This window comes from Camelina sativa, chromosome 1, assembly GCF_030686135.1.
Source record: "Camelina sativa cultivar CO46 ecotype springtype chromosome 1, ASM3068613v1".
NCBI lineage: Eukaryota > Viridiplantae > Streptophyta > Magnoliopsida > Brassicales > Brassicaceae > Camelina > Camelina sativa.
Window position 1 is genome coordinate 24,055,040 of NC_141880.1, and position 18,287 is coordinate 24,073,326.

Below are 18,287 nucleotides of genomic sequence, written 5' to 3' on the forward strand. Positions count from 1 at the left end.
AGGTAAGACCCGCACTATAGTGCGGACTATTTTCAACAATTATTTTAGTTTAAGATAAATAAGATTAAGCATTTTATAAACTTGTAAAATTGGGATATAGTACTTTGCTTTTGCTCAAATATTATTATATACTTTATACATTTTAATATATATATATATATATAAATAAGGTAACCAACATCCTCTTAACAAAAATACAAACTTATGAATTTTCTTTCTTATGTCTTCTTTTACTAACAAATTGTTCACTAACAGAATTCTAGACCAAAACCGATACTAATTTTCGAACCAGTGAAAATCTAAGTTTTTTTTTATATTTAAAATGTTTACAGTGGCTAATCATGATTAAATGATTAATTATGAAATGAATATTTATTTTTTAGAAGCACTTTTTTTTTTTTATAGATTTTATTGAAGAAGATAGACGAGGAATAAAGGATTTTAAGAACACATAGCCGGTTAAAGCCTAAATCGCTCGGCGACCACGAGAGAACATCTTCTTCTTCTCTTCTTCTCTGTGAATCTTCGGTAAATCTCGTTTACGTGTCTCTCTGTTTTCTCAATTTGGGGAACTCTGTTTTTTTTTTTTTTCTTTTTTTTTGTTGTTGTTCTGTTCTGGGAAACTAGAACAATTCGAAATTGCGGTTCGGCCGAAATCGAACCCGGTTATGTCCGGTTAATTTGATTGAAGAAAAAAACAAAGGAACACATTGTATCAAAAACCCTCCGCTTAAACCCTAGTTTATTCGTCTCTCCGTCGACACTCTTCTTCTTCTTCCTCTTTGTTTCCCGGTGCGATTTCTTATCTTGTTTCGTTATTTTTGGGTTTTCGTTTTTTTGGATGATTCTCTCATTCAATTGATTATACTGATACTTATATTGACTCTTTTAATTCCGACTGTAAACTGATTTGGTCTTGTTACCATTGATGGTTTTGATTTGCAGGTGGACTTATCAGGGGGTGGTGTGTTTGAAACAAATGGGTGCCAAAGGTTCGATTTTTATTTAATTTTTGGATTCATAATTGTGATTTTTAGTTTATTGGATTTGAGATGGATTAAAACTTTTTATCGGATGTAGATGTTATAGCAATGGATAGGAAGAGTGATAAAAAGCGTGGTAAGAAGTTGAAATCTAAGAAAGCAGAAGAAGCTGAGGAGCATGATGATGAACAGAGTGTTGAAGAATTGAATGTAGATGATATAGAAACGGATCAGAAGAGCGATAAGAAGCGTGGAAAGAAGAAGGTGAAGTCTAAGAAAGCAGAAGCTGAGGAGCATGAAGAACAGCTTAAGAGGCTTCAAGAAACTGTGAGTCATCTTTATGTGTTACATGTTTGATTGTGATGGATATATGAGTTTTTTTAACTTATGCGGATTTGTGTTTTTCTTTTGCCGCAGCAAGCTGATTTTTATGAGTATATGAAGGAGCATGATGCAGAGCTTCTTAAGTTTGATGCTACTGAAGTCGAGGTAAGTTTGTATATTGCATATGTTGACTTTGAAGCCAAATTGTGTTCGAAGCTTTTTGTCTTTAGCGATTTTCACATTTTTTTTGGTAGGATGATGCTGATGTTGAGCCTGATACTGACGTAGAAGACATTGAGAAGCAAGATGATGATGTTGAAATCCCAAAGAAAGTGAATGAGCAGAAAACGATTACATTAGCGATGGTTGAATCATGGTGTGATTCAATCCGAGAAGACGCGAAGCTAGGTGCAGTGCGTTCTATCTTGAGAGCTTATAGAACTGCCTGTCACTATGGTGATGATACCGGGGATGATCAGTCCACAAAGTTTAGTGTTATGTCAAGCGCTGTGTTTAATGAGATAATGATATTTGTTCTGAGTGAAATGGACGGGATTCTTCGTAAGTTGTTGAGGTTTCCTGAAGACACTAGAGGAACGAAAGAGACTGTATTGGAGCTGACAAACACCAGGCCTTGGAAGAACTATAACCATTTACTCAAATCATATCTCGGCAATTCTCTTCATGTTCTGAACCAGATGACTGACACGGAAATGATATCTTTTACTCTGCGTCGCCTGAAGCACTCCTCGGTTTTTCTAGCTGCTTTCCCGAGCCTCCTAAGGAAATATATTAAGGTGTGTGTTGGAGCGAAATAGTATTATGCTCATGTTTCTTTACGGTTCTGTCTTTGCTCACTTCACTGCTTTTTCGTCCATCTAGGTTGCACTTCATTTCTGGGGAACTGGTAGTGGCGCGCTCCCTGTTGTTTCCTTGTTGTTCCTGAGAGATTTGTGCATACGTATTGGATCTGACTGTGTGGATGACTGCATCAAGGGAATGTACAAAGCATATGTGTTGAATTGCCAGTTTGTGAATGCTGATAAATTGCGGCATATTTTCTTTCTTGGTAACTGCTTCATTGAGCTTATTGGCACAGATATCTCTGCATCATATCAGCATGCTTTTGTCTTCATAAGGCAATTGGCAATGATTCTGCGTGAAGCGCTTAACACCAAAACAAAAGTACTTACTTTCTCAGTAATCTTCATAAATTGAGTACTTCTGCTAACAGTTGTGTGTTGTGAAAAGTTGTTGTTAACTCTTATTTACATTTGGTTGTTTTTTTACAGGAAGCATTTCGGAAAGTGTATCAATGGAAATTCATCCATTGCCTTGAGCTTTGGACTGGAGCTGTTTGTGCATACAGCTCTCAGTCTGAACTCAGACCAGTTGCTTATCCACTAGCCCAAATAATAACTGGTGTAGCACGACTTGTTCCCACTGCTCGCTACATTCCCCTTAGACTAAGATGTGTTCGTATGCTAAACCGGATTGCTGCTTCAACTGGTACCTATATACCCGTCTCAATTCTTCTTGTGGACATGTTAGAGATGAAGGAGCTCAACAGACCTCCCACTGGAGGCGTTGGCAAAGGTGTAGACTTACGAACACTATTGAAGGTAAAAACTTACTTGGTTGGGTCTTTAATAAAGAGTATAGGATGATGTTTTATCCTGGAAACTAACCGTTTTGGATATTGAAATCTCTTTTCAGGTAAGTAAACCAGCAGTGAAGACACGAGCGTTTCAGGAGGCATGTGTTTATTCTGTAGTTGAGGAGCTTGTGGAGCATTTGTCTCAGTGGAGTTGTTCTGTCGCTTTCTTTGAACTGTCATTTATTCCAACCATAAGGCTGCGTAGCTTTTCCAAGTCCACTAAAGCTGAGAGGTTTAGGAAAGAAATGAAACAACTCATTAGCCAGGTACTTCAACCAAAAAAAAAAGAGGGCTTTACGTGATGTATCTTGTACTTGCAATAAAAGAACTGACTATATGACTATATTGACTTGTGTGTTGATGACTCCTTTAATCTCTCTTGCTTATTATATTTTTCTTTGCTTTTCAGATTGAAGCTAACTCAGAGTTTGTCAACAAAAAGAGAGCTTCAATTAAGTTTCTACCCAATGATCTTGCTGCTGCATCATTCCTTGAGGTTTAGTAAATCGTTTCTCTTGATTCATTTGAATATTTGTTGTTTTTCTCCACGTGTCTATGAACTCCTGCTGCAAAGCATATAAACATGGCTTCATTTATGTTATGCTATTTTGGTCTTCTCTGTTCAGGATGAGAAGAAGTCAGGAAAAAGCCCTCTATTGCAATACGCAGAAATTATCCGCCAAAGAGCCCAGCAAAGAAACGAATCACTGGTGGAATCAGAGTGCGTTACATTCCTCTAAACTTGATCACTTTGTATATTTTCTTTTATGACTTTGACTGCTAATATTAATCCGTTTGGTTTCTCTTAGTGTTATTGTGGGAGAGAACTCAGCTGTCTTTGGGAAAAACGCACCAAGCAGTGATGAGGAAGATGATGAAGATAGGATTGAAAAGGGTGCTGCAGCTTTCAATTCCTCCTGGTTACCGGGAAGTGACCCCAAGTATGTCTTTCTTCCTCTTGAATTACAAACATATCAGGATTTCTTATGGTAAATCACAGGGTTGGTGTGGTAGATTATGGTGTGAGTAGGGGTTGTTCCTGCAAAATTATTTCCCCCAATACAGCCATATCTAGATTGTGTCTATGTTTTAAAGTACTTTGAATAGTTACGGGTGGCTTGATTAACTTGGGGGAATGTAGATAGGAGCTGAATCTGGTCGTCTCTTATGCCTAGAATGTCGACACTTTATTTGGCCGTTGTGCTATATAACCTAAAGCAAATGTGCTTGACAGAGAGAAAGAGCCGGAGGAAGAGAAGACGAAAAAGAAGAAAAGGAAGAGAGGTGGTAAGAGTAAATCAGAGAAAAAGCAAGACGAGGATGGTGCAGGAGAAGATGACGTTGTGGAGGACTTTGTGTTGAGTTCTGATGAAGAGGAAGAGGATGATCTGTTTGATATAGGAGGAGACAAAGATGATGATGAGGATGCAGCAGACGAAATTACAGATCCTGAGACAAAGACATCTAATAAGACCTCTAAGAAAACTAAGGGCACTTATAAGACCTGGCATAAGACTTACAAGAAGACCAAGAAGAAGAAGGCAAGAGTAGCTTAGTTTTTCTGTACCTTCTTTTTGATTCTGTGGGATTACTTTTTCATATGTTTACCAAACAACAATAGACAAAATCAAATTTTGGGAAAAAGAGAAGCTAATATTCCAAATTAAATGATTGTACTAGAAATTTTTCATCGTCATTATCAGAAAGATATAAGTTCGACAATGTTTTTTGATGTGCATTACGAAGATGCAGCAAGTATAGAAGGCTGCTTCAATGATAGTGACATCAACGTGAACCAGGAGGAACGGAGTGGACTGGTTTCTTCATTAGCGTTGCAGGCCAGCTTTGATGTAAGCTGCGTAAAGATCCCTGTGTTTCAAAACAGTACAGTTCTCGTTATTATCGAAGAAAAAGTGTTAAATACTTTGGTGTTTTGCGTAAGACAAACTTACATGGAGTCCTTAATTGCAGCTATGGCAGCTTGAGCTGGAAGGAAAGCTTCAACGTCGACTTTCTTGTTCTCGTTCTTCTTGTCTAAAAGTTGATTGTTAAGTGAAAACTGAAAATAACACAAGCTAAAACAAAATTTAAAGTTAGATGCAATATGGGATGTTATGTTGTGGATACAGTCCTCGAAGAAGCGGCGAATTTCAGCTAGACGGTGAGGGGGAAGCTCATTGAGTTCTCTGTAGTGACGGAACTCAGGATCGTCCGCACATACTGCAATTATCTTGTCGTCTTTTTCACCCTGCAAGTTTCAGAACAAGGTGATTCATGGTTTCTTACATGACAGGGAGATAGAATTGGGTTCACGGGTTGTTGTTACCTGATCAATCATGGGCATTAGACCAATAGCACGGGCACGGAGGAATGATCCAGTTAGCACAGGCTCCTGAACAATAGTTTTTCCGTTATTTCACTGCCTGTTTTTATAAGTTTGCATGACCATGAAAGCTAAAAAGAGGCGAGCTAGATAAAGCACCTGCATCAGCACCAGGACATCTATTGGATCACTGTCTTCACAGATAGTTCGAGGAATGAAACCGTAGTTGTGGGGGTACACAATGGATGAGTAGAGAACACGATCAACCTAGAGAGGAAAAAGATTCAGTGATCTGAGTTTTTCCTCTTATGATGAATAATGTTTAGGTGGAAAATGCATATAATGCGACTTGGTGAAGCATATAACCGCATAATTTAAACAAGAATATGAGGGATCAGAAGACAGGTATATATACTCAATCAAGCAAATAAAGCCAAAGAACACTGTACCTTAATAAGGCCACTATTCTTGTCAAGCTCGTACTTAACCTTGCCACCTTTGCTAATTTCAACAACCTGGCAAAGAGTTCAAGCTGGTTTAACAATCATAGGATAACCAAAAAACTGCTGTCTAGAAATGATGGGGAGGAAGATAACGCTTACGCAGTTGAAAACAGCAGGAGCTTCCGGACCTGAAAGATTCAACAAACAAACACTCACATCAAAGAATGAACGTTTATTCATCCAAGCAAACATGATTCATTGCAGCGACATGTATGGCCTTTACTCACATCACATGACTATTTCAAGTAACAAAGGCAAGAAGGATACATGCCACGTATATGAATCAGTAAGAAATACAAATCATGTATCACAAGATTAGCGTACCAATCTCCAAGTCATGCCAAGGATGAGCAGCAGCTGATCGGTGAGTGAAGGCTGCAAAGTTTCTCTCGTTCAAGGTAACATTAGGGTTCCTGAGAGGAAATGCATTGCCCTTGGAGCTTCCTTCATCGTTGTTATCAGCCATATCGAATGTTCACTATAACTTGCAAACAAAAGGAGAGAGTCATTCAATCATATACCAAACTCAAAACATATCAACCCAATCCCAATCACATATAAGATTATTTACTAATGAACAAATCAACCACCAGTGGATATAAAACGAACAAATCCTTTTACATTCCATTAGAACCCAATCTTCTAAAACATAAGAAACTTCGAATGATGATTCTTCAAATAGCACACAGGCGAATCTACGACTATTCACTGTTCTAGTGCAACTCCATAATCATCTTAAGCAACAATCTAACAAGGCGATAGGCTAAATGTATAAGCGATATACGAAGAACACAGATCCATCATCGATTTCATGAATCAAAATCACACAAATCAAAAATCAAACACTCTGGAATCACCAAATACTGTAACCTGTACTTAGCTACATCAATCGAAAAATCTGATAGTACTAATCCAACACAAAACAACTAAATCCACAGATCGATCATCAGCGAAGAACAATACAAGTTCGCGCCGCTCAAAACGAAACCGACCTTAAAGAAAAAAACGCAAAATCAAACGAAACCGATCCGATTCAACAAGCAGAGATCAAAATCAAGCACCACTAACACCACATAATAAACAAAAATGGACCTAATCGACGGATTCCGAATGAAAACAAACGAGAGAGAAGATGATCTTACAGATGCAACTTCAAGCGCTTCAATCGCGCAACCGAAGAAGAGAGCTCGTAACGTTATTATTTTTTTTTTATTGTGCTTCTTCTCTCTCTCTCTCTCTCTCTTCGTTTTAGAGAAAACAAACAAGATTGTGCAGTTACAGTAGAGCATTCGTGTGAGTGTGACTTCTTATGGCGCTTCTTTATAAGACGTTGGAAAGAGGAAGAAGGAGAAGAAGATGCTGACGTCACTTTTTTTTTTCCTTGGTTATTGTACATCGTCAATTGTACGATGAATCGTGTACGTTGAATTTGAAAAGGCCAATTAGATCCGACGGTTGTAGTTTTTAATATGTGTGTTGTACCTTTTTAATTGAAGGAAAAATTTAATTGATGGCTTGATGTACCAAAAAAGTATCTCACTGACAAATTGTTATATGACGCGTGTCCTGAAAATTAGGCACTTTCTTTCACTAAGATTCCTCCTTTTTTTATTTTGTTGTTTTCTGTTTATGGCAACAATTCCTTTATATTTTATTTCTCAAGATAAAGAGAGAAATCTATATCACTCATTCTTTCTTCTTTCTTATATTTTGTTTCTGGTTTTGTGTTTGGTTCAAATTGCTCATTCTTTGAAAGAGTAGATGATAATAAATTATACTTGTCATTAAAATCTATCAAAATACTCTTTAGCAAAATGTAGATGAATCTTTCATTTCACCATATTTTAACTAGAGAATCAATTTGCGTTTTTTTTTTTAATGTTAGGCGCTGCTCTTGTATAGCTCATTTGATTTGAGGGTTTAGCTCTACGCCTCTACCTCAAGGAAGAGAAGAGGAAGACAAAATGTTAAGGCAACAAAAACAAATTATTGCAAGATTTTTGTTACCAATTTAAAATATATATTCTACGTATATACATAAATACAAGTTGAACTCTAGTCTCCACTAGTAACAAAACTACCACTTTTGGTGTTTTTCTTCTTTCATATAAGTATCTAATATTCAAATGGGAAAAAATGAATATCATTCAGTAGTGAGGACTAACCACAAAAAAAACTGTGTCGCTGTGCGCAGTTGTTATCTGGTGACTGTCAACTATAGCATGAGAAGTCTACAATCAAAGGTTGGTAGATATTATATCATCCGAGAAAAAAAGGTTAAAACTTCGATTAAATGTCCCAAACCAAAACAAAAAGATTCGATTTTAGATTCTTTCAACGTTTGGTCGGGCTACTCTTATATCGAATCGAATGGACCACTGCCAAAATGTAAAATTCTTCTTAGTTCTCAATTTCAAGAAATGAAAATAAAAAATTCACAAATGTAAAGTAGGCCTAAAAGTAACATAAGAAGCCCAATATGCTAAACAATTCTATAAAGCCTTTTTCTTTTCCCGGAGAGCATCTCAAAGCGTGACACGTGTCGATTATACTCACCCACGTCATTGAGTTTCTCCCTCTTCTTCTTCTTTCCAAAAAAAAAAACCCAAGCAAACGACTTTAACACGACTAAGAAAACTTCAGACAAAACTGAGAAAAAAATTGAATTCAATTGGTTCAAAATCATCCTCAATTTGATTTGATTCTCTTTCAGAAACTTTCTTTTGGTTTCGATTTGTTTCAAGTTGATTTAGAGATCAGTGGTTGTGATTAGGGTTTTATAGCCAGTTTACAATTTCAATGGAAGACGAACAAGGGAGCGAAAGTGAAGGAGACACCATAGTTGCATCACCACTTGCTAAATGGAGAATCGAATTCTCGAGATCGTTTCAGAATTACTTAGACAGATCTGCTCCTAACATTGTTCGAAGATGGCTTGTGACTTTACTCGCTGCTGTGATCTATATCTATAGGGTTTACTATGTTTATGGATACTTCGTCATCTCTTATGGTTTAGCTACTTATATCTTGAACCTCTTGATTGGTTTCCTCTCTCCTAAGGTTGATCCTGAGCTTGAAGCTTTGGATCCTGACTCTTTGCCTAGTGATGTTTATGATGAGTATAGGCCCTTTGTTCGTCGTCTTCCTGAGTTCAAGTTCTGGTAAGATAGTTCTCTTTTTTGCTTTTGATGATTGGATGATCTGATTCATGGGTTTGGCTTCTCTCATGAAAAGTTTGTGTTTTTTGCCATTCTTGTTCAAGTTCTGGTAAATTTCTCTTTAGTTTAGATGATGGATGGTAATAGATAGTTTAATTAATGATTAGTGTGAGGTCTAATTTAGGTTTTTGTCATGAAATTTGTACTTTACCAATTTCATAAAAGTTTTGAATAGATATATTCTGAATTCTCATAAAAGTTTTGTTTTTTTTGGTCAATCTTGATTCAGGTATGCAGCAACTAAGGCCTTTGTTGTTGCGTTTGTGATGACTTTCTTCTCATTCTTGGATGTACCTGTGTTCTGGCCCATCTTGTTGTGTTACTGGCTGGTTCTGTATTCTCTGACTATGAAACGCTTAATCGTGCACATGTGGAAGTATAGATACTTCCCTTTTGACGTTAGGAAGCCTGTAAAGCTGTTCAAGGTTCTTGCTGATAGTGTTCTGACCTTTTTAAGAATCAAGGTAAACGATTTGTTTTGGATGATAGTCTTGAATCTCTAGTAGTTTGGAAAGTAAAGAGTGATGAACATGTATTGTGTTTATGTTTTTTTGACAGAGGGATGATGGTGGAAATGATGCGCCAAGTAGCAGCAGTTCATCTCAGGGAAATGAAAAACAGGATTAGATGTAAACCATGGATCAGGCACTGATCACACGAAAGGATACAAACTAAGAAGAAGAGACTATCAATCAAGTAAATTGTACTATTATAGAGTCATGCTGATGAAATATGAAAAAAAAAAAAAACAAAGTTTTTGCAGCTTAACTGAACTAAGAAATCACTCTTCTGATTTTGAGTAATCTCTTGCAATTTTCTGGTTTTCAATTGTAATGTGTAACAGTGTATTTACAAATTATACGGTTGAATGAATTTGTAAATCACATGACTGTAGATTCTAGTTCCACTCTGGACACAACGAATCACACAAAGACAGCCTCAAAATTCCTTGCTTGCACTGGTACAAATCACATTACAGAAACAGATGCAGATTGGTCAAAAAAGCATTGTCTCTTAGGCTAAGAGTAAGAGTAGCTAAAGAGTGGCAAAGGAAACCCTCCGAGTCAGACAGAGTGTTTTCGAGATACTTTAACCATCTCTCCTTTTCCCTGTGGATTAGTGGAAGCCAAAATCCGCCATGGAAGCAACAGCAAGAATCTTGAGCGCTTCTGCTCTCAATCGTCGTCTTCTTCTCAGTAAGCTCAACCTAAAACCTGATACCCGTTCGATCAAATTCACAGATCAGTTTTGTTTTCCCTCACACAATGCCGTCTCCCGACGATCGTCATCTGCGTCCGCCACTCGTATACGGTGCTCTTCGCTTCCTCCAAACGCGAATCTCTTCAAATCTCTCTTCTTCCTAACGTCAACGTTTCGTCTCGAGAACTCCGCCGTTCACGCTAACCCATTCCGATCCGAACCTAACGACGGCGTCGCGGTTTGGAACAGAGCTCCGCGGACCGTGAACGGAGGTGGGAACGCGGCGATAATAGCCGGGAGCGAGGGGAAAGAGACGACTGTGGTTCTACTTGGTTGGTTAGGAGCAAAAGCTAAACATCTGAGGAGATACGTTGAGTGGTATAACTCCAGGGGAATTAACGCCGTTACTTTCACCGTCGAGGTTAGGGATTTGCTCCGGTTAGATCTTGGTCGGAGGCTTGAACGACGGATAGCTGAATTTGGGAACGAATTGGTTAATTGGGTATCGGTGAAAGAAGATGATGGTAGAGAGAAATGCTTGGTGTTTCACAGCTTCAGCAACACTGGTTGGCTTGTGTAGGTTGATGGAAGCCAAATCCTTTCGTCAAACTTAGTACATTTTGATTGTGATTCTGGTCTCCTTATTACTGATGATGATGATGAATTTAGTGTTGATTTGAGCTAGATGATGAATTAGGTGAGCTTTTTACTTGTGGCAGATATGGTGCTTTGCTCGAAAGCTTCATTGGTAGACAAGATTTAGTAGAAAAGATTAAGGGTTGTATCATTGACTCGGGAGGAGCAGATCCTCTAGATACCAAGGTTTGTTTCTTTTATAATGTTTCTCTCTTTCATGTAACCAATACTTCCTTATCTTCTATTGCAAGTGGATAGGCAAATATTGTTGTAGTTGTAGGTTTTTTGCTTTCTTGAGAGAACATGATCTATCTTTTTGAGCTATGCTATTGTGAAACTTTGCTAGTTTGAGTTTTATGTTGAAGAACTCTGTATTGATTACAAGCATTTACGAAACCATGACTAGAGGACTTTGATTTTGATATCTAAGCAATTAGCTTTGTAGATAGATAACTTGGTACTCCCTAGAAAAAACCATACTTATGAGTTAAAACCGCTGATTTCTTTTATTCACGTAGCCATCATTCACAGGTTGATGGTACATCGGTCTATATATCTTGTGAATGCGATCTTGTTCTCTTGCAAGATATTGATGTCTTAGGCATGTGAACAAGATAAAATGAGCGTCATAGCACATGCCCTAGTTTGTTCTGAAGTCTCTTTTTGTTGAAAATTGTTTCGTGTACTTGATCATTTCATAGTCTTAATAGACATCATAATCATTCGTCTTGCATAGATTTGAGTATACCTTTGAAGATTATATAGATGAAAGATTGAATACTGTTCTTGTGCAGATTTGGGCAGCCGGGTTTACCGCTGCTATACTGAAGAAGCGTAGCTCCACCATAACCACAGAACATAATTGTTCCATAAACGAAGAAAATGCTTCAACCCCACAAAAGAAGGAACCTTTAGGAATGGAAAGCATGCTGCTATCATCTCTAGAGAAAGTCTTCCCCATCATCCTAAACCTCCAGGACGTCAATGCGTAAGCTTCACACCACACAGACATCCCCATCGGCTTCTTGTTTTGTATTTTAAGGTTGATCAATCTGAGTTATCTTCTCTGTTGCAGGAGGCTAACGAAAGTCATCAAAAAACTATATGAGAACCATCCTCCATGTCCTCAGCTCTATCTTTACAGCTCCGGGGACAAAGTAGTTCCGTCTCATTCCGTTGAGCTCCGCATCAGAGAACAACAGAAGATGGGAAGAAACATACATTCTTTCAATTTCAAATCCTCTCCTCATGTCGATCATTACCGGAACTTTCCTGACTTGTATTCCTCACAGCTTCGCAACTTCTTGGAAAAGTGCCTCACTCCCACAAAACAACAAGCTCTTTGATTTTGTTTTTGGAATATAGATCCATTTCCACATAATCTTTGTAATGTTTGCTTTTCTGACTGAGAATGATTATGAAAGTGGGTATTAAAACTGTAAAACACCCTTCCGATGGGCGGATTACTTATTTTTATAAAGATTAAAATTAAAAATTTTATTCTAGGGAAATGCATGGTAGCCAAATATTTTTTTTTTTAAGAATTGAGAATATTTATAGTTATTATTATTATTATTTTTTTTTTTTGACAACAGAATATTTTTAGTTAGTAAGTAGAGTTATTTACATATTTTGTCTCAATAAATTTATTGACAGATATATATTAAAAATTCATTATTACATTTATTACAAATATCTAGTAATGTTAGATTGTCAACCATCAAAAAATTTCCCAAATATTCACCATTATCAATAATATTTCCAAATTCTTAAAAAAAAAAAAACAATTATCTCCTAAAACATGATTATTCAATGTTTCTGTAAAAAATGTTTTTTTCTTAATTTCCTACCTAAAAATATAATTTCCCGTATATGTTTGGATTGCGTCATTTATTTTACTAATTTTGATTGTAAAGTCTTTACAAATTAACATCAATTGAGAATTATGATGCAAAATAAAAATTGCTATCGCTTTTTAAAATTCTGGCATCACTTTAAAACTAAGACTAAAAAAATATATATATACAAATATATATATATATATATATTTGATATAAACTATAATATTTTTCGACATATTTAACCATTTAACTTACAAAACTAATAAAATTACATGTTGATTTGATCTATTAGAATTTGATGGATTCTTGGGTTAACACAATTAATGTATCTTATAATTAATGTAACACCCAACTAATTAAGATAATGTAATAGATTAGATAGGGTTACACTAAATATTTACGTAAAAAAATTTCTAACTGAACTCCAAATAATATAAAATATGAATATTAAAAATGAAAAGTAAAGTTAAAATTATATCGAAAACCACATAATAATATTGAATTGATTGTAGAAAATATGAACATAATATTGAATTGATTGTAGAAAACCACATTAACGAATTCAGTTTTTGCTACAACTGTTTTTTCTTGTGTTTATTTTTAAGAAAAATACCTTCAAATATCACTAAAACAAGTTTTATGGACAACTATAGCACACATTCTATAAATTTCCAAAAATAGCACTATCTAACACATTAAAATATTTAAAATTAATATTTAAAATTTTGTTTTTTTATGTTTGGGTTCTCAATTTCACATTTAGGATATAGTTTTGAGAAGTAGAGTTTAGTATTTTGAATTTATGATTTAATTTTAAAAAATTAATTGATGCTATTTTTGGAATTTTAGAGATGTTGTGCTAAGTTTGGAAAAAAACTTATTTTTGTGCTATTTCTGAGAATCTCCCTATTTTTAATGCCCTAATTGATTTTTATTTACTTTTTGGAATACCCTCTTCTATTTTAATGCCCTACTGTTAGTTATTTTTAATTTAAATAACATTAGGTAAATATAATATTTTGTCGAAGAAAAGAACATAAAAGAAGATTTTCATATATATATATATATGTATATATTACTAACTTACTTTAGTTTCATATTTATTAGTATAATATATTTATGTATTTTGTTGAAACAAATATACTTTACACTTTTCTTAGATAGAAAAAAAAGAAGAAATATACAAAACAACATATGTGAAAGAGTCTATTAAAAAATTTAATGATACTGAACTTAAGTTATCCTTATTCTAAGCTAATAATGTCTTTTACTAATATAGACCCATATATTGATATTATGTTGATATGTGTTTGACTAATAGTTTTTGTGTCATTTTTCAAGAAAAGGAAAATGATACACATACTTAAGTTAGAAAATAAATATTAATAGAATCAGTTTATAAAATATTAATTTTCATATAGTGTTCATATATATATATATATATATATATTAAGCATTATATGAGGGGTTTGGTCTACCGAGGATCAAGACATTTGTGATACGGCAATGTCGTATTTTGAGGAGTTGTTTGCTACGATTTCTCCAGATAACTTTGAGGATGTATTGAAGGAGGTCAAACATGTCATCATAGACACAAATAATTCACGGTTAACGGTCCCTGCTACAGACGCGGAGGTTAAGAAAGAGGTATTTATGATGCACCTAGACAAAGCTCCTGGCCCAGATGGGATGACAGCTTTATTTTTTTTCAGAAGGCATGGGAGGTTGTTAAGGTGGATCTAGTCTCAATGGTTAATCAGTTTTTCGATGAGGGAGTTTTTGATAAGGGTTTAAATCGGACACATATTTGTCTCATCCCCAAGGTGGCGAAACCGACTCGGATGGCAGAATTGCGTCCGATTAGTCTGTGCAATGTAGGATATAAGATCATTTCAAAGGTCTTGTGTCAACGGCTTAAGCAGTTATTACCTGGTCTAATCTCAGAGACTCAATCAACATTTGTTCCTGTTCGTTTGATCTCGGACAATATCTTGATCGCTCAGAAGATGTTTCATGGTTCGCGTACTAATAATTCGTGTAAAGGTAAGTTTATGGCCATAAAGACGGATATGAGTAAGGCGTGTGATAGAGTGGAGTGGAGTTTTGTCGATGCTCTATTACGAAAGATGGGTTTTGCGGATAAATGGATTTCGTGGCTAATGTTTTGTGTCTCTTCGGTTGAGTATAGAGTTCTTGTCAATGGTCAACCTAATGAATTGATAGTCCCGGAGAGGGGCTGATGGCAGGGTGATCCGCTTTCTCCTTATATTTTTATCTTATGTATGGAGGTCCTGATTGCAAATATCCGGAAGGCGGAGGCAGAAAAGCGGATTACGGGTATAAAGGTGGCAAATAAGTGTCCGCCAATTACACACATGTTGTTTGCGGATGACAGCCTTTTTATGCAAGGTTGATAGGGATCAATGTGGGGTGGTATTGAATATTTTAAAGCAGTATGAGGCCGCCTCGGGACAGCAAATAAATTTTGAGAAATCTTCCATTCAGTTCGGTCATAAGGTTGACGAGTTGGCTAAGGCAGAGATGCAGGGGATTCTCGGGATAACCAATTTTGGTTGCATGGGGTCGTATTCAGGTCTCCCAGAGAGTTTAGGGGGGTCCAAGACGCAGGTTTTTGCCTTTGTTAGGGATCGGCTGCAGAATCGGACGACTGGCTGGTCAGCAAAATTGTTATCAAAAGGAGGAAAAGAGGTGATGATTAAGTCAGTTGTGACCGTGGTACTGAATTTTGTGATGTCTTGTTTTCGATTACCAAAAACAATAATATCCAAACTAACGAGTGTTGTGGCAAACTTCTGGTGGAGCTCTAATGGCCAGTCTGGAGGCATGCACTGGATAGCTTGGGAGAGACTTTGTTGTAGCAAGCAGTTGGGTGGCTTGGGCTTTAGGAGTGTTGATGATTTTAACACGGCTCTGTTGGCAAAACAGTTATGGCGGTTGATGGAATATCCGGACTCATTGTTTGCTAGGGTTTTTAAGAGTAGGTATTACCGAAATTCAAATCCTATGGAACAGATACAGTCATACTCTCCTTTTTATGGGTGGAGAAGAATTGTTTCAGCTAGATCTCTGGTAAGCAAAGGGCTTATTAAAAGGATCAGTTCTGGGGACTCCATTTCTATTTGGCATGATCCCTGGATTCCAGCTCAATCCCGAGACCAGCTTTAAGCAACGGTCCTTTTCAGGATCCAGACCTTCGATTGACTCATTTGATCAATCGTCAAACGAATACTTGGCGTAGGGATTTGCTCCTTGAGTATTTTGACCCCACGGACGCAGCTTTGATAGAGGCTTTTCCTTTAAGTAATTGCTCGAAGGTATATTACTTAGGTTGGCATTTTACTAAACATGGAAAATATACGGTTAAATCAGGATATGAGGTGGAGCGTTCCGAGATCCCGAACACCTTTCAGGCTTCGGGGGCTGGTCCATAGATTACTTCTCTTCTTGCTAACGTTTGGTGGGTTCCATGTCCACCAAAATTACAGCATTTTATGTGGCAAGTTTTGACGGGCTGTATTTCGGTATCGGCTAATTTGAGACGGAGAGGGGTGGATTGTGAGTTAGACTGTGCACGGTGTGGGGTAGTTGTGGAAAATATCAACCATGCCATTTTCCTTTGTCCATCGGCTTGCCAGGCCTGGGCTCTAGCACATGTTCCGGTCGGGCCACATCTCTTTCCTATGGATTCTGTTTATGCTAATGTGGACCATTTTTTGGCTCTACAAATCCGGGTTCACAGGTCGCAGCTTTTTCTTGGATAATGTGGTATATCTGGAAAGCACAAAATGCTCGGGTTTTCGAGAATCATGTCGAACGGCCAGATGAGGTTGTCCGGATGGCGTTCGGTGAGCGCAGACTTGGCAGAAAGCACATGTGGAGGCAGAGTCGGATGAGCTTCCCTCCTCCTCTAGTGTTCTGCTGTCTCGGAATCGGGGATTTAATGATTCCCTGCCGTCGGTTTTTTCAGGATAACGATGCTTTGTGGATGGCTCTTGGAAAGCAATTGATGTTTTTGCAGGTGGAGGATGAGTTTGTACTTCTTCACACAAAACACGGGTCCTACCCAATTCACGGAGCTACCAATTACCGACGTAGTCTGTCTCCGTTACATGCCGCAGTTGAAGTTTTCATCTGGGCGATGCGTTGCATGATTGGTCATGATTTCCGGGAGGTGGTTTTTTTCACGAACTGCTCCGACTTGGTGAAGATGGTGTCTTCGCCTTAGGATTGGCCAGCCTTTGCAACATACCTCGACGATATTAAGATTGACAGGGAGGTGTTTTCTTCCTTTTCTTTAGTTCAGGTTTCTAGAAATGCTAATGTATGAGCGGATTCATTGGCACGCCGAGCGCGTTCCTCTCCGCACCCTATTTTGTTTGTAAACAATTTACCCACAAATTGGCTCATTGGCACTACTATTTTCTAAGTTACCCTCTTACTGATTTTTACCTCTTGTTAACACCTTGAGTTTCTGTTCTTAGCCTTGAACTCTAACTCCATCTTTTGTCAGCTACTTCCAACACGTGGAACCGACTTGAAAGTCCTTTACTTTTAGTTAGCTCTCTTTCTTCAAATTTTGCTGCCCATGTAACTTAATCAAAGATTACGTTCTTCAAGTGTTAAGTGTTACCTATTTCTGTTGTGATGAGTATGAACATCTATGTCCTTTAAATTTTAGGCACAATGGCAGGCGTAATGGGGCAGGAAAATCATTTTAAAATTTTGTCTCATATGCAGACATTTCTTTCTTGGAATTTAGATCCAAGAATCAAAAACCTTGTGGAAGCTACATGCTTTAGATACTTTTTAAGTATTCCTAAGAGGGCACCTAATCTGAATATGAAGCTCATCACCGCTCTAGCAAAGTTTTATAACGTAGAACATTACGCTTTTGCTTTTGGAGAGAGAAATGGTAGTAAATTCTATGTAGATATCTAACTTAAAGATATCTTATATAGTACTAGACTTCCAATTGATGGGTTACATATATTTAATTTAAATTTTTATGCTCAATCTGTTTTTTTCTATAATTTTAATTTTTGATTTTTATGCTCAACCTGAATTCAGGTATATGGATATGAGGATCAATATCCTTGCCGTACAATTATGGAACACCTAAAAGTTACAGAAGATGAGGCTTGCAGCTTGCTTTATCAAAAGGAGGGACAAAACTCTTTCACCATCTGTCTCAAGAAGCTGCGATCTAGATTTGAAATGGTGCCAGTTGAAGCGGATGATTTGATGCCTTACCGAAAGGCATATCTTTTCTTTTTGGTGGGGAGTTTGCTTTTTTCAAAAACAACAGAAAATGTATCTCCTATATATCTACCCTTATTTGGAGATTCAATGACTTATTATGATTGGGGAGCAGCGACGTTTGCATTCATTAAGCAAGGGTTGAAATCAATGAGGAATGATCTTGCAATCCATAAAACCTGACACTTCTTTGGTTTTGGGTATGCTTTAATGGTATGTGTGAAACCGAGTAAAACACATTATTAGCCACTTTGTTATATAATAATATAGAGATAATTTTTCATAAGCTTGTTTTCTCTAGATTTGTTGTCAAAATCTCTGATAG

General features: G+C 36.9%; 5 protein-coding genes across 8 annotated transcripts; 4 read left to right on the forward strand and 1 right to left on the reverse strand.

Annotated features, from left to right (window-relative positions):
- Positions 1-238: 238 nt before the first annotated feature.
- On the forward strand, positions 239-4,686 carry LOC104700297 (nucleolar complex-associated protein 2). The gene is made up of 12 exons (XM_010415797.3): positions 239-792; positions 946-992; positions 1,081-1,310; positions 1,401-1,472; positions 1,562-2,104; positions 2,190-2,492; positions 2,600-2,929; positions 3,024-3,230; positions 3,374-3,460; positions 3,591-3,685; positions 3,774-3,905; positions 4,199-4,686. Exons 2-12 carry the CDS (start codon positions 980-982, stop codon positions 4,518-4,520), a joined length of 2,334 nt encoding a protein of 777 aa, XP_010414099.1. The 5' UTR covers positions 239-792; positions 946-979; the 3' UTR covers positions 4,521-4,686.
- Positions 4,597-7,270, reverse strand: LOC104700283 (soluble inorganic pyrophosphatase 2). 2 transcript variants are annotated; one of them, XM_010415779.3, is made up of 9 exons: positions 6,933-7,270; positions 6,115-6,268; positions 5,890-5,918; positions 5,737-5,802; positions 5,447-5,554; positions 5,291-5,356; positions 5,092-5,212; positions 4,917-4,998; positions 4,597-4,833 (listed from the first exon to the last, which is right to left on the reverse strand). In XM_010415779.3, exons 2-9 carry the CDS (start codon positions 6,254-6,256, stop codon positions 4,791-4,793), a joined length of 657 nt encoding a protein of 218 aa, XP_010414081.1. In that variant the 5' UTR covers positions 6,257-6,268; positions 6,933-7,270; the 3' UTR covers positions 4,597-4,790. The 2 variants fall into 2 exon arrangements, with proteins under 2 accessions (XP_010414081.1, XP_087317374.1); XM_087461248.1 differs by having other exon boundaries at positions 6,115-6,274; positions 6,933-7,170.
- Positions 7,271-8,317: 1,047 nt separating this feature from the next.
- LOC104700305 (protein RER1D) lies at positions 8,318-9,902 on the forward strand. The gene is made up of 3 exons (XM_010415809.3): positions 8,318-8,951; positions 9,238-9,472; positions 9,567-9,902. Exons 1-3 carry the CDS (start codon positions 8,590-8,592, stop codon positions 9,633-9,635), a joined length of 666 nt encoding a protein of 221 aa, XP_010414111.1. The 5' UTR covers positions 8,318-8,589; the 3' UTR covers positions 9,636-9,902.
- Positions 9,903-9,914: 12 nt separating this feature from the next.
- On the forward strand, positions 9,915-12,339 carry LOC104700316 (uncharacterized). 3 transcript variants are annotated; one of them, XM_010415820.3, is made up of 4 exons: positions 9,915-10,784; positions 10,928-11,030; positions 11,639-11,832; positions 11,920-12,339. In XM_010415820.3, the coding sequence occupies exons 1-4, from the start codon at positions 10,147-10,149 to the stop codon at positions 12,188-12,190; spliced, it is 1,206 nt and encodes a 401-aa protein (XP_010414122.1). In that variant the 5' UTR covers positions 9,915-10,146; the 3' UTR covers positions 12,191-12,339. The 3 variants fall into 3 exon arrangements, 2 of the variants coding, with proteins under 2 accessions (XP_010414122.1, XP_087317381.1); XM_087461255.1 differs by having other exon boundaries at positions 10,066-10,788; XR_015563680.1 differs by lacking the exon at positions 11,920-12,339 and having other exon boundaries at positions 9,951-10,788; positions 11,639-11,727.
- A 1,852-nt stretch (positions 12,340-14,191) lies between these two features.
- Positions 14,192-18,145, forward strand: LOC147950268 (uncharacterized). Its single transcript, XM_087512701.1, has 7 exons — positions 14,192-14,332; positions 14,398-14,728; positions 15,081-15,775; positions 15,889-16,020; positions 16,446-16,877; positions 17,444-17,632; positions 17,774-18,145. Exons 1-7 carry the CDS (start codon positions 14,192-14,194, stop codon positions 18,143-18,145), a joined length of 2,292 nt encoding a protein of 763 aa, XP_087368827.1.
- The last annotated feature ends 142 nt before the right edge of the window (positions 18,146-18,287 follow it).